Here is a 16015-nt window from a genome sequence, read left to right as displayed (position 1 = left end):
AATGGCCCTTATAGTGTAGACTTTTATGGTGGTAAGACTTTATCATTTGACTATAATCACAAACACATCGGTCTCTTGCACTGCATTTCCTTCCAATCTTGCAAGAGATCTTTTATAAGGGCTTTTTCAATCATTTATTCTTTCACAGCTTTTTTAAGTCCTTTCCCAGCATGATTTTTATCACTGAGCAAAGAAATAGAGGTTTGAAAGTGTAGTGCACAATTTTTAAGTTAATTTGGGTGTTACACACCAGAAAATAGAAGATATTCTTAATTTATGTTCCCTCCGATAAACTCTGACCAACATTAACTGAACAAGGTACTAAACTACATCTGTACCAATCTATTTTTATGACAAAATTCTGCTTTTGCCTTTTAAGTTACTGTGGAGCGGAGGGGGGCGGGGCCGGGTCGTAATATCGCGCGCCCGGCCCCAATCGGCCTGATGAGGTGCGCGAGGGATAAAGGCCGCCGGTGACGATGGTTCAAACGAGAGAGAATTACGGGCATGTCCGTCATGTGTGTTTATGTTTGTGCTTTTGGTTTAAGTTTCTCATTAAAATATAATTTATGTTGACAAGCCGGTTCTCGCCTCCTCCTTGCCCATCCTTTAACTGTTTTACAGTTACCAAGGTGTAAGGACCAGAGGCTTAATTAAACAGGCCATTTAAACCCCTATTATAAGATTTATGAATAATGAAAAAAAACTGCTGTTTCCCTGAGCCAGTGAGCCAGTCCTGCTTAATTTAGAGTTCGACCCATCGTTATATAGAGAAGCCGGGGGACAAAAATTAATTTATTGATGTATTATATCCAATAGGCAAACACAGGTAGATCCAATGCAAAAAGCACCCATGAAGCTCCCATAGACTCCCTGAGTAGCACAGTGTCCAGGTGGGACCCTATGTGACATGTTTAGAGCCTCTCATCTAATCAACATCAATCTTTTGCACAACTGATTTGGATGGTACAGGTATCTGCCATAGACTACTGCTGAAGCAGAAAAACGTGAATAATACGATACTGATATTTCATATTTGACAAAATTACTGTAAAAACGATGATTTAAACAATTAATTGAAGTGTATTTATGCAATTATAAACTTGACATTTCCAAAATTGGCCCCATTCACTTTTATTGTAAGCGCTTCACTGTAAAGATGGGGTCACACATACCTTTGTATGGCAAAATTCTGTGGGCAAAATACAGTCACCTCAATGGGAATGTGAAAGTTTGTTTAAATTAAGGCAAATTTTCCTTGTTGTCCAACATGAAGTTGCTTGGTTTGGCAGTGACCTCTGTGTGCATTGTGATTCATACACAGCCACACAAAATATTCCAAATGGACAAGGATATAATTTAGCAGCAAGTTACTTTTGAACATCACACTCACAAAGTATAAAGTGCTGCATTAAAAGAGGCATTTTGGCACTGGAGTTCAGAATTGCATACTACTCATTCTACTGCCATATCGGTCAATGGAAGAAATAGTAAGAATAGTATAGTAGTATGCAATTCTGAACAGGGCCAATTCGTTTTTTTGTTGGTTTGACATGTTTCACGTGTGCAAAGGTAACCGTTCAATTCCACTGGTGTGGAAAAAATCTGCTCAGTGCCGCTCAGCAAGCAAGAGAGCTGCTGCTTTTGGGGAGTGTTACAGGCTGTGTTCGCAATGGCATACTTCCCAATCAACTTTTACTGCTTCTGCTACATCAGTCTATGGTAGAAATAGGAAGAGCAGTATGTAGTATGCCATTTCAAACTCAGACTATGATTGTTTTCAGTTCACGGTCAACATAATCCTCATATACATATCAAAGGGGTGGGTTGGCCACTAATCGCAGGGTTGGTGGTTCGAATCCCGGCCCACACGACTCCACATGCCGAAATGTCCTTGGGCAAGACACTGAACCCGAAGTCGCTCCCAATGGCAGGCTAGCACCTTACATGGCAGCTCTACCGCCATTGGTGTATAAATGTGTGAATGTGTCAGTGTAAAGCGGCTTAAAAGGTGCTATATAAGTGCAGACCATTTACCATATGTGGACGATTACAGTCAGAAAGATGCAAACTTTATTTCTGAATGCCCAAAGTATAAAGACCGTTGATTTGTTGTACTTGTCCATCCAGCATCAGTATTGTCACAATGAATGCATGCAGTCTTCATTTGTCATGTTTGTTTGAGGTCACGTTTGATCACCCAGCCACAGTATTGTCATAATGAATACATGCAATAATCATTTGAAGTCATTTGTGATTAAACCACTGAATCCAGCAGAAACTTCAGCATTATCTTCATATGTTGAAGCGCTTATGACAGACGTCATTGCTTCAGCTCATAGTGATTGGCTGCCACCTATGCATTTCTCATCTATTTTTAAGGTATCAACCTCTTTTCACAATTCGCTTCCCTGTCGATCCCACAATCCACTCCATAGGATTGAAATTAAAACACTCACTCAGCTTCAATCGTAATGCACCAGTGGAAACTTACTGTAAATGTGACCATGCATTATAATACAAAATCCTATTTTTTTCCATTTTAATAGGCCAATGTGCATGGACAAAAAAGTCCTCACACAGTCCAGAAGTATTAGCATCAAGATTGCTCTTCAGAAAATAGGCCCACAATCTGCACGGAAAGCATTAAACCAGGAATCTTCTTGACCATTTTTTTTCCCTCCTCTTTTGAGATGTTTACTAATTGTCTTTTATGCAGTTTGCAGTTCTTGTAACACAACTTTCTACACATTTATACCCAAGCTACTTTGGTTTTGTCTGTTGGTATAAAAGCACCATACCACGATCCAATCGTTGAGATGTAACAATATATATTAATTTATATAAATGAATAATTTTTCACAAAAAAATATATTATATTATATATTATTTATATTTTGATCTGTTCTCACCCAATACCAATTGAATCGCTTCAGAAGACATGGATTAAACCACTGGAGTCTTTATGGATCACTTTTATCCACTTTATGTGCATTTTGGAGCTTCAAAATTTTGGTCACCATTCACTTGCATTGCATGGACCTACAGAGCTGAGATATTTATCTAAAAATCTTTGTGTTCTGCAGAAGAAAGAGATCATTTTCATTTTTGGGTGAACTATTCCTTTAAATGAGGAAAACTGTTTATGATAAGATAAACCTCAACAGACCAAAATGCACATGTTGTGTGGTTACTTTGACAGAACATTCTAGTGAAGAAAAAAAGTCTGCACTTACTGTGTGAAAAATTGTTGTGACATGCAAACTTATTCACCACAGTACACAGTATTAGGGAAGCTTTTGATCTGGGACTTTTATTTCTGAATAATAATTCAAATTGAGAAAATTTGGAAGATGACACATCTTTCAATCCCCTCATTATAAATGACCATCAACAGAAACATCAGATGAATGCTAAACTCAGCTATATATCTGTGGGAATCATTTGCCTTGTGTTGCCTCTGACCATTTCCAATCATGCATACAAGGAGTTAACCTTATACAAATTCTAATAAATATGAACTGGTCTTCCACCTGAAGGAACTCAGCAGACAACCTGAACACTCTGGAATTATCACACAAATTCACAGGTTTATCTTGATAATTTACATTTACATTGTATTTTTTCATCTGATTCAACAAGACAAAACTGTACAAATTATAGTACACTTAAAGACAGTTGTGAAACTGTGGTTGATGACTCTGTTTCACACATACAGGGACTTTAGAATGCAGAATGAAAAAAAAAGTTGCATTTTATTTAACATAGAAAGTTACATTAGTAAAATCACAAGATTTAAAATATAACATCTCAAGACTTGATACTCTATAGCAGTTTGAATGTCGATAAGGACCTCATTCTGTACAATAAGGCTGATAGTGTTTGTGTTTCAACATCAGCTGTTTAAAAATGCCATTATTGATTCTAAATAACAGATTTAAAACATAAAAATGATTTCATCAGTGACATATGTGAATTTTATTACACAATAATTCTGGAAAAAATCTTTTTTTGGCTAACAAAAAAAGAGAGCAGAGTTACAAAAATATAAATAAAACCTCTTAGTTTTTGTCTGAATTATGATTCACATGCTTTAGACTAATATGGCAACAGTGTAGTTTAGACCAGTAGTGTTAAATGCTACACTAGTGTTACCCAGGTCATATAAATCTAACAGAGCAATTCACAGGTTCAAACTATCATGTTAAATGTACTTGTGTGAGAAACTGCAACTCCAGCTATAAGTGAAAGTAAAGTGCACTCCATTCACTTCTTGTATATAAAGTAGTTAATCTAGGGGCAACAGAGCACACAGTCTGTTTCTAGAACTAAACATCCCATTCATTTAGGGGAATTGATTTATAAAGATAATTTGTAGAGCTTTAAAGACAGACCTAGTGGATGTTAATCAATGGTATATGCTTCTGTTGAATGTTAATCTAGTCTGTTATTTCAATTTTATTTTTAAAAAGTGTGTTTAATAGCAGAATTCCTGGTGAAGAACTACACTACTGGTCTCATGAAATTTACGTGACAATGGCAACATTTTTGCAAACCAAAATTATGTGCTTTGTTACACATTTGGCTGACGTTTCCCAGTGAAATGTCAAGCAGGGGGTGCCAAAAGCGAGTGCAATTATGTTGTAATCATACAAGGTTTTAAAGATGAATATTAGATGGATGTTTTAATGAGTAAAAAGTACCCCCCTAACTCAAAACCTAACCAATTGTGCTCAAAAAGATAAATGAGAGGTGAACAAAAGACATCCTTACCCCAAACCAGCACCTAAACCTAACCGATAATGTTTTAAAAGCAAATGCAACATTAAAAGCACATTTAATGAATCAAAATAATTTTGTCACCTCTATAGCACTTTTGCTTCACTTTCAATTTGAGGTGGGTTTAAGGCTTGTTCTCTGAGTCCAAAGTCCGAGCTATCGTGGAAGTTAATCAAATTGAAATAAGTGTGTAAATGTAGGTGGATCTGTAATACAAGCGTTAAAGTGTATCATTTTCAAATGATGCATTAGAATAAAGTAGTTTGATATAATGACATACAGTAGACGTTTTTGTGTAATAGAGTGAAAAATATGTGTCTATAAAGTCATAAAAAGCCATAGTACCTGTTGAAAGTGAATAAAATATGCGGTTGTTGTAGCGCCGCTAGTGTTCATTTCACCAGGAAACTGCAACAAAACGTAGAAAGTGGTAATTCAGGATGGAGCTGGTTGGTTTTTATGGTTTAGAACGCTTTTGTTAAGGATTTATGAAATCCCTATTGAAGAAATTAATGGACAAAAAGAAACCTTTCCAGAACCAAGAAACCTGGAAAAGTGCTGCGCTCAATAGGTTCATGACCAGATGACTTGTGTACATAAGATTTACTTGATATTTAAATGATACAGATGGAAGAGAGATGATTGCTGTAATGCTCAATACACTGTAAAAACAGCTTATTTACAGACAAAATAATGGACAAGGTGTATTTATTTTGGCAACATTATTTTATTGGAATTATTAGGGAAGTGTTTTGTAAAAATATGATGGATAGTGGTGTGGGGTAAATGCAGAGATAGAGAGAGACCAGGACTTGTTGGCAATAGTGGTTGAAGCCAACGGCTCATTGTAAAAGGCAGGTGCATTTGGAAATCTTCTCATTGCTCAGCAGACCATGCTGGGTGGTGGCCAAATTCTGGATCAAGCTCCAGAAGGCATTGAAGCTGATGCCTTCCCCCTCTTTCACCCCGATTTGCTTCAGCACTTCTCCAATACTATCCGTCTAGAGCACAAAAGAGTGGAATCCATTTATATTTACATTTTGTCAATTGGAGATATTTTTATCCAAAGTGAACATTTGCACTTTGTCGCCCTCATGTGGCACATTGTAGATGTTTGTAAGTATGGTTCCATATAAAGGTTCCCTTTTAAGTAGGTAATTTCAATGCAGCATCATTGCTTCTCTAGTGGTTATCTCCGCAGGCGTAATCAATTTTTCAAACTTTAATCTAAAAATGAAAAGTTCACTCATTGCTTTAAGAATGCCTCAGCAATTTCAAATAAAGTAAATGTTAACAACACATTCATACTTTTCATTTATGTCAGAACAATTTCTATTGTGAAAAACGCTGTTACAAATTGTTTTTATAAACAAAATACATTCATTATTAAATTCATTGTTATAGTTGGAAAATCATATACAAGAGCTATACAGTTATGAATTCTGTGCCAAAGTATTCCCTCTAAATGGTAAAGTCTAGCAACTGATTTTAAGTCTAAAAAAACATGCACAATATTAACAAGCATGTTAGCATTAAAATACAGCTTCAGTGAAGCACTATTCATGTTACTGTACATGCCATGTTAGCATTGTTTTTCATAGTTACTTCATTCAACAACTGTAGAATGAATAAAAAAAATCTGTCTTGTCAAGCTGTAGAAGGCCTGCCATAACATGATCTGGTAACTGAAGAGCTGCGTCAGCCTGACTAAGAACAAATCAACTGCAACCACCATTTTGTGCCGTCAATAGAGCCACACCCAGTGTCCTTTTCTAGTATAACCAGCGTTCAAACTGATCTGTGTAACCAGACCACACCTCTGTTTAAGGGCACAAACTTCTCCATGAAACCAACCAATCCATAGCACTATACTTCAAGCATTCACCGCAAATGACTGTTAGCAGTTTTGAGTCATACTTGTCTGCAGGATTGAATGGCAAAATGGGGTTTTACCTTGACCAAATTTGGCAGCTGGGAGGAGAGGAGTTTCTTAAACTCATCTGCCTTCAGCGTAGGCTGACTGTCAGAAGAAGCAGAATGGAAGTTTGTGACCAAGGTGTTAATGGCATTCTCCAGGTTGGACAGCTACAGAATTAAGCGAGAGAGACAAAGAATAAAAGAAAGAAAATAGTAAATGTAGCTTTTATTAACACAGATGAGAACAAATTGTCTGGGACAGAGGCACTATGCAGTGGCAATTTCTCCAGAGTTTGTTGAGTTTGTCTCCACATTGCATGATATTAAAGATTGTTTAACAAATGCCTGCAGAAACAGGTGTATAAAACATTATAATCTCTTGATAATCGTACACCTGAGGCACAAATGGTAGTGCTGCAGGATTGTTTATCAGCTGGGTGCTAGGAGACATCTCTAATGAGAGTCAAACCCCTGCTAAGCTAACAGGAGCATTGCAGTTCAGAATATTGGGGAATTTAATGCATTTAGGGTCGGAGATATCAAATAGGAATATCCCACATCCAGCTTGAACTGAATGCAACCTGACGAAATTTAATTTATTGCAAGCAACATTTAAATTGCAAATATTATTAGATCGATTTTTCCAGGTATTATAAAGCTCCTTGGTAGATTCATATGAAAAATTATGATTTTTGAATGTCTGTTCGGGAGATATTAATTTCACAAAACAGTCATGCTACAGTTAAAATTAGGCTTGCTTGAGCATTAAATGTCTTTTCAAGTTCTGGCTTTCATGTGTGGACTTGTTTTTAATATGTCAATTGGTATTACTAGTGATCTACGAAATAATATAAGATGCCCAAAGCATAAGGTGTCTTATTCATTGTGAAACTGTGTTTTCTTAATGGTAGGAATCACACTGAAGGCCTAGAGTTTTAATGCATGGCCCTCCACTGGTACTATGTCTCTTCTTCAAAACAATTCAAAATGACTAGAAGTAGACAAAAATGTAATTTCAAATCATCAAATACATCCTTATAAAGATGACAAATTACATGATTATTTTAAAAGATATCACAACACGCAAACTTGTTCCCTCAATTGACTGGCTTCTATTGTTACAACTGTCTTATAAATAAAGGCACAAAGTCTTGATCTCTGACCTTCTTTGCTCAATCTCAATAAAAATTATAACTGACTTGGACAGGTAGTGAAAGAAAATATATGTATTTCAATAACACAATCAATTTGAGCATAAGCAAATACATAAGATATTTTCCTATCAATATTTGGAAATTATTATATAGGCTTCAGTCTGGTGATATCTGTTTCCAGTGGTCATTTCCAAGCAAGCATACAAAATTAATAGGTAAAAGATATGCAAATTTTGACCAGATGTAATACGTTTATTTATTTATTAAATATCAATATTTTTATATTTTCATGTAAAGGCACATTTTGTTCAAGTGTAATCTTGAGATTCTATCTTGATATTCTTTATAAATTAACAAATTAAATTACAATTAAAATAACGAATTAATTTATAAACTAATATATATATACACTCACCTAAAGGATTATTAGGAACACCATACTAATACTGTGTTTGACCCCTTTCGCCTTCAGAACTGCCTTAATTCTACGTGGCATTGATTCAACAAGGTGCTGAAAGCATTCTTTAGAAATGTTGGCCCATATTGATAGGATAGCATCCTTCAGTTGATGGAGATTTGTGGGATGCACATCCAGGGCACGAGCTCCTGTTCCACCACATCCCAAAGATGCTCTATTGGGCTGAGATCTGGTGACTGTGGGGGCCATTTTAGTACAGTGAACTCATTGTCATGTTCAAGAAACCAATTTGAAATGATTCGAGCTTTGTGACATGGTGCATTATCCTGCTGGAAGTAGCCATCAGAGGATGGGTACATGGTGGCCATAAAGGGATGGCCATGGTCAGAAACAATGCTCAGGTAGGCCGTGGCATTTAAACGATGCCCAATTGGCACTAAGGGGCCTAAAGTGTGCCAAGAAAACATCCCCCACACCATTACACCACCACCACCAGCCTGCACAGTGGTAACAAGGCATGATGGATCCATGTTCTCATTCTGTTTACGCCAATTTCTGACTCTACCATCTGAATGTCTCAACAGAAATCGAGACTCATCAGACCAGGCAACATTTTTCCAGTCTTCAACTGTCCAATTTTGGTGAGCTCTTGCAAATTGTAGCCTCTTTTTCCTATTTGTAGTGGAGATGAGTGGTACCCGGTGGGGTTTTCTGCTGTTGTAGCCCATCCGCCTCAAGGTTGTGCGTGTTGTGGCTTCACAAATGCTTTGCTGCATACCTCAGTTGTAACGAGTGGTTATTTCAGGCAAAGTTGCTCTTCTATCAGCTTGAATCAGTCGGCCCATTCTCCTCTGACCTCTAGCATCAACAAGGCATTTTCGCCCACAGGACTGCCGCATACTGGATGTTTTTCCCTTTTCACACCATTCTTTGTAAACCCAGTAACTGAGCAGATTGTGAAATACTCAGACCGGCCCGTCTGGCACCAACAACCATGCCACGCTCAAAATTGTTTAAATCACCTTTCTTTCCCATTATGACATTCAGTTTGGAGTTCAGGAGATTGTCTTGACCAGGACCACACCCCTAAATGCATTGAAGCAACTGCCATGTAATTGGTTGATTAGATAATTGCATTAATGAGAAATTGAACAGGTGTTCCTAATAATCCTTTAGGTGAGTGTATATACTGTATATAAACTTATTCAGGACAATGTATTTTAAAGATAATTTTGTAAAAATCCAAATAACTATACAGATTTTTATTGTAAAGGGTTTAAGCAATGCTTGTTCAATGCACCATAATCAATTAACGAACATGCACCTGTGGAACGGCCGTTAAGTCACTAACAACTTACAGACGGTAGGCAATTCAGGTCACAGTTATAAAAACTTAGGACACTAAAGAGATCTTTCTACTGATAATGCCATATGCCCCAGGAGCCTCTGGAAATGTTTTAGAGGAAACGCAGTGCCTGGCTTGAACAAGGTGAGGCATTTCAGCACTGACTGCATGCGCTCGTTGGTGAGGTGCGCTACCATTGAGACTGAGTCAGGCTGAGAAAAGAGATGCTCTGAACTGGGGCTAGCTTGCTCTTTTCCCAGTTGACCTGAAGCCCTAGGCGGCTGAGGTGCCTGAGCACCTGGTCCCTGTGGGCACATAGTAACTCTCGGGAGTGGGCCAGGATGACCAGTTATCAAGGTAGTTGAGTATGTGGATGCCCACTTCCCCTGGCAGGGCAAGGGCTGCCTCTACGACCTTCGTGAGGACGCGAGGGGACAGTGACATTCTGAAGGGAGAACCTTGTACTGATACGCCTGGCCGTCGAACGCGAACCGTAGAAAGCGAGCAGACGGAGCATGGCCCACGCTGGTATGGCGGCGGTACTGGCCTCCGTCAGTTTCTCCACCACTGAGAACTGCTGGGTGAAGTTGTCGCTCATGGCGGTCCGGGCAAGCATAGCGGACATCTGCACATCAGGCTCACACTGGACGAGCAGACCCGGAGGTGGCAGCCCAGTCGAGTCATCAGCATCAGACACCGCTGTGATGCTCTCTGATGCAGCGGTGAAATCGTCATCTCGAGGGTTCTGAGGGAATAAACAGACTGGCCATGAGGCTAGCCGCTCTCACCTTGAGCCCGGATAGAAGCAAACGAGCGTGCTGGGGAGCGGGTGATTCGTGAGGATTTACCCGGCGAAACAGAGCCCGCTGTGCGCCCCAAATCGGCTTCATCGCCAGCCACTCCGGCCCCAATCTTGTAGGAATGAGGCGCGGCGCAGGGGCGGCTGAAGGGGCTTTCTCTCATAAGGAAAGAAAGCTGCGACCGCAACATTGCCATGGCTATGTTCTCGCGCTGAGAACATGAACCATTCATAAAACGTTGCCTGCGTGTGATCGCAGCCCAGGCACACAAGGCAGCTCTTATGACTGTCAGAATTGGAGAGAAATTCGACTGCATCCAGGAACTACACAGGGACAAAAAGACATCTTTAAAAAGACACGTCCTGAAAAGGACGTTCAACACCCACTGTGTATTGTTCTTTTAGAGAAATAAACTCTTTTAGGAAAATATTCTCTTTTAAAAAGTGCTGTCAAAGCACCCAGGTGCAAAGCTGCTCTGCTGTGCAGAGAAGGAGAAAGCCGCTGATATGCGCCGTAGATCCAACAGCATACGCTCTTGCAGAGATGAAGTGAACAGTCTTGTGAATGCAGCTCGCTGATCACACAACCGTTCGGCTCCGATGAAAAATTCTGAATGGACAGATGCATTTCCCTCCCTTTATACCCGTATGTCCGGGGGCGGGACATGCAAATTCTGTCTGCCAATTTCTTATTGGCTTTTTCAGAGTTCAGAGATGCACAAGGCTCTCAAGAGAGACCCCTAGTGTCGCTTCTTTGACACATTGTCATAGTGAGCGACAGACGGGGAACTGCGTTCTTACTGGCTTGTACAATGTGTGCAAGAGTGCACATTCCTCTTCATGGGTTGACGTCAATAGCAGAAAACTTAATTATTTCAAGTCTCATGTGAACACAAGTAAAATGCATAGTTTTCTAAACTATAACTGTGTGTAAAAGATAACTGGTCTAATATCAAAAGGAAATGGGGTGAGGGCCTAATGTCACAGTCCCATCTCTCTGTCAGTCTGGGTTTTGGTCTGACGGGGCCGTGGCATATCCGCCCATGTCTGTCCTTGTGTGAGCGCACGGTCTCTGTTTTATTCCCAGCCACGCGCTCTTCAATCTGTTGTGTTTCATGTCTAGAGTATGGTGTCTGGTTCCTGACTTCCAGTTTAGATCAGTTCCGGTCTGTGTTGGTACCGGGACATTCATACTCCTTGTCTGTCTGTTATTAACATGGGTGAATCACGCTTGTGTCATCTTGGCTACATGCACTCATGTCAATAATCTATATCAGTCTTCCTGTCTGTCTCTCGTGTCTGCGGGCACTCATTATGCTCGTTTTGAGCCACACGCCCGAGTTGCGAGCTGTCTTCAGGATTGTGCTGAGGTTCGGTCACTTTGATAAGGTGTTGGGTGTGTGTGTGTCCGAAAACTCACACATGTGTCTGCTCTCATCTTGTTTGTCGATTGACATGAGTGTACAGTATATCGCCTCATTGTCTTGGTGATGTGCGCTCATGCCAATCGGATGTTTTGCCTGCTTGCTTCTCGGTCTTACGTCATACCCTGCCTCCTTGTTTGTCTATTATTAGTTTATTAGTCACACCTGCCCTGTCTTCTTAACCTGTTGATTTCTCTCTCTATTTAAGTCTCCTCATGTCTGCTGTCAAGTACAGATTGTCTTGTTCCCTGTGACGTGTATCTTGTTCTCAAGTCTGTCCTGTATGTCTTTTATAGTATTCCTGTTGATCCCGATCCCCAATATGGTCCCTGGTTCAGTCGTTCCTTTTTTCCTCTGACCCAGTTTAGTCTGGGTAGCTCAGTGAGTAATGACGCTGACTACCACCCCTGGATTAGTGGTTCTCACACTCAATGGGGAGCGTGGTAAGTTGAGCGTGGATCACGGAGAGTAGCATGAGCCTCCAATGTTGTAAGTCTCCACGGTGTCATGCACAACAAGACACGTGATAAGATGCGCAGATTGACTGTCTCAGAAGCGCCACACAGATTGAGGTGAGTAACCGCGCCACCACGAGAACCTACTAAGTAGTGGGAATTGGGCATTGCAAATTGGGAGAAAAATAAATAAAATAATAAATAAATAAATCATTAAAAAAAAATTACGTATTTTAGATTTTGAACTCTGCGTTTGGGTCCGCATCCCTGCTACACCACCGTGACACTTAAAAAACTCAGACTGGAATAACATGTTTGTTGTATGTTGATCATTTCACTCAAAATATCTAAATTGTGTGTTTTCTCTCTCTTTCTGCAAAACTATACAAAGCAGAGCACAATCAATGGACTTTGTAAACTATTCAGACCTTGCTTGCTCTCTCTCACACAATTATTGGGTATACCAGAAATACCTGCATGTCAGGTCATAACTGCCAGCCCTCTGAACTTTATTTATCTAAGCTGAGCACTTATAATGGCAACCATTTCCTGTTTTGTTAAGATGAAAGTCAGTTAGGATGCCACTTAAAACACATTTACTGTATGTTGTCAAGCGTATTTGTAAAACACACACACACACACAAAATAAAAACTTTTGGATGCAGCAGGCCAACATTTATCACTTTGACACTGACATGTTCTAACCTTAACTGCAAACAATTAAAAAAATCTGAGGAGACCATGGCCGTAACTAGCTATGAAGTCACCAGTCCAGACTTCTGTAACTTTTTCAAATTCAAAAATATATGTATTTTTGTATAATAAAAATCATGTATAATTCAGTTTAGACAATTGGCTAGAAGACCATGACAACAAATCGGGACACAGTAAGTGTCCTAAGTGAAATCCTATTTGAAAACATGCTCTCTCCTTGCCAAGTTACATTCTCTCTTTCCTCTCTGGCCACAAGGGGGGCCCCTATACACTGTGTGTCTAATTAAGCAATAACAGCCTCCTGAATCTTTTTAGTATTTTTTTTATATATATATATGTATATATATATATATATATATATAATTTGCTTTGGGCTTGGGGGCCCTAGTTGTCCACTTATAGGCTAGTGCTTAAAGCTAGAAACAGCCTAGGTATGTAGTATTCCAAATATGTGAACACTGGCCATGATCAGTTGGGGAGTAAGGGAATACATGTAATGGATTACGTATTTAACATCAAAATATATGTAACTGTATTCCACTACAGTTACAATTTAAATAATTGGTCATTAAAATACAGTTACATTAAAAAGTATTTTGATTACTGAACAGATTAATTAGCATTTTATTGTCATTTCTTTAATTTCATATTTAGTCCTTTCAGATGGAAAACATTTCTACATATAAATGATGCGATCCAAAGTGCATTTGAACAGCGGTGAAACACTTTCTTATGATGTTACATTCATACGAGCAGACAGAGAAGTAAGTTTGAAGTAAGTTTGGAGCAGAAGAAATAGAAATAAAACTTGTGTAAATTGTCAGCTTTATGCTAAGCTAAAATGCTATTTCTAGCCATTTTACATGCACATGTTACCAGACACGATCATATTTTTATATCAAGAAAATTCACGTTGGATCATAATTTCTCTAGTAAGACCTTTGATATAAGGGCAAAAATCATATTCTTGATAAAAAAATATAAAAAAAATCCTTAAAACAAGATCAATTTGCATTATCCTGTTTTAGATCCAACACTGCATAAGATATTTAGGTTTTTCAGAGAATGGATTTTTAACATGTGTTTTTTTTTTCTCACTGTAGCCTACTGACAGAGTTTTTATAATCAAAACGAGTGAAAAAATCTACCAGTGCTGAAGAAGTAATCCAAAGTATTTAGAATACTGACCTGGAGTAATCTAATGGAATACATTAAAAATTACATTTTACAACAGGAATTCTGTAATCTGTAGTGAAATACATTCAAAATGAACCCTCCCATGATGAAGGCTGAGCTATGCCATTCATTTTAGTAGCTAACGTTTCACATCATGGATGATCATTCATTCATGAGCATAACGTATATATATATATATATATATATATATATATATATATATATATATATATATATATATATATACACGTATTTTAGGTGGGTGCACTGAGAGTATGAGACATGACACACACTTTTTACGCATAACCACTAGGCTACTCTACATAGCCATCCCAGAAGGCAAACTTCGTCTTATATGCCTCTGTCGAAGAGCAGCAACTCAAAGAATCTGATTGAATACCCGTGATTTCCAGTTCTACACAATGACTGTGGCTCAAAATCTAGTACGCTGCCTAACTAGACCGCACTTCTGGACATCAAGCGCGTTCAGAAGGGTGAGCAAAGGGAACTAAGTTACCTCACTATGTTTTGACACTATATGTTTTGACACACATCTATTGTGTTGTTTTCACTGACAAAATTGTGTATGCTTGATTGATTTGAATTACTCGAGTCATATGGACTAAATTAATATAACAGTGCCCACGTTTCTAAGATGGGAGGAACTGTAAATAACTTTGTTAGTCGGTGCACAGTCAGTGGCACTTACTTTTCTAAAACGCAAGAAAATTAAAAGAAAAGAAAAGAAAAGAAAATGAGGGTCAATGTCAAGTAAAAACTTAATGAAATACAATGACCTTTATAAAACAAATTGTAGTCTCTTTGAAAATAACATATATTACACCTCAGTTTGAGAGATTGTTGGCAAATACTAAACGCGATGAAGCGTCAGAAGAACAAACCGAAGCGCAGCTTTAGTAAAACACTCAAGACATTCATGAATCCTGATATAAATGTACATCATCAATCGTGGACATATAGTAGCATATAATGTGAACCTCAAACCTTTGTCGCCATTTGACCTTTTTATTTTCGCTCTTGAAAAACTTCCCTCTTCCCGTCGTGCAGTAATTGTTACTTTACTCTCTCAGCGTCCCATCACATCTTGACTGACATCCTGAATCCTCCCCCTCAGCGAGACACACACCCACACACCCCAAATCCACCTTCCGTGTCAGAGACTGCTATGGGAAAAATACTTCTGTAACTCGACGCTTGCAGACAGTAAACCTAACGGGGCGGAGACGATCTAGTTTCATACAACTCCTTTTCAGGTTTCCATATTACACATTTTTGTTGATGGATAAAACTATTGGAACAGCAGAGAGTTATTGCTCCTTTGAGAACACATCCTGAATTCTCAGCATAGAATTTCACAGATTTCAAGTTGAAATGATTTTCACTTAAACTTGTATTAATGTTTTTGTTTTTAAGAGTTTAGTATGCAAAAAGCAGGTAGGCTCACCGTATATATTTCCCCATTAATCAGCTTAAAGAGTAACTAATAGGCCCGCAATAAAAGTATACAGTATTCTTTTTTACAGTGAAACTGTATGCACTAGTTAACTGTGCATTTTTCTTTCCAGGAAGCTTTCAAAAGTACAGTAGGAGTCCAATTGAGAAAGGTGTGTCCATGTGGGGATCACAATTCACTTTGTCTCTCTGCCTGTTCTTGTTTTCTTAACAGTTCTAGAACTGCACAGGCAAGAGCATGCTCAATATTTTAGGTGGGTGCACTGAGAGTATGAGACATGACACACCTTTGACAGCATTGCTGGAGAGTATGCAACACACAGCATGTATAAACACAAATTTACATACAATTAATTGCCAT

General features: G+C 38.7%; 1 protein-coding gene across 1 annotated transcript; it reads right to left on the bottom strand.

The window, feature by feature from the left end:
- Nucleotides 1–3293: 3293 nt before the first annotated feature.
- s100v2 (S100 calcium binding protein V2) lies at nucleotides 3294–15353 on the bottom strand. The gene is made up of 3 exons (XM_052093437.1): nucleotides 15187–15353; nucleotides 6733–6864; nucleotides 3294–5780 (listed from the first exon to the last, which is right to left on the bottom strand). The coding sequence occupies exons 1-3, from the start codon at nucleotides 15196–15198 to the stop codon at nucleotides 5622–5624; spliced, it is 303 nt and encodes a 100-aa protein (XP_051949397.1). The 5' UTR covers nucleotides 15199–15353; the 3' UTR covers nucleotides 3294–5621.
- Between the last annotated feature and the right edge of the window lie 662 nt (nucleotides 15354–16015).

The sequence above is a fragment of the Xyrauchen texanus genome, chromosome 26 (assembly GCF_025860055.1).
Source record: "Xyrauchen texanus isolate HMW12.3.18 chromosome 26, RBS_HiC_50CHRs, whole genome shotgun sequence".
In the NCBI taxonomy this organism is placed as follows: domain Eukaryota; kingdom Metazoa; phylum Chordata; class Actinopteri; order Cypriniformes; family Catostomidae; genus Xyrauchen; species Xyrauchen texanus.
Note: the sequence above shows the minus strand (reverse complement) of the source record. Positions and strands in the feature narration are given on the sequence as shown.

Coding starts and splice junctions, on each gene's coding strand:
- s100v2 (XM_052093437.1), bottom strand. Junction 5,781..6,732: donor AGCTGCCAAATTTGGTCAAG/GTAAAACCCCAT, acceptor TTTGTGCTCTAG/ACGGATAGTATTGGAGAAGT.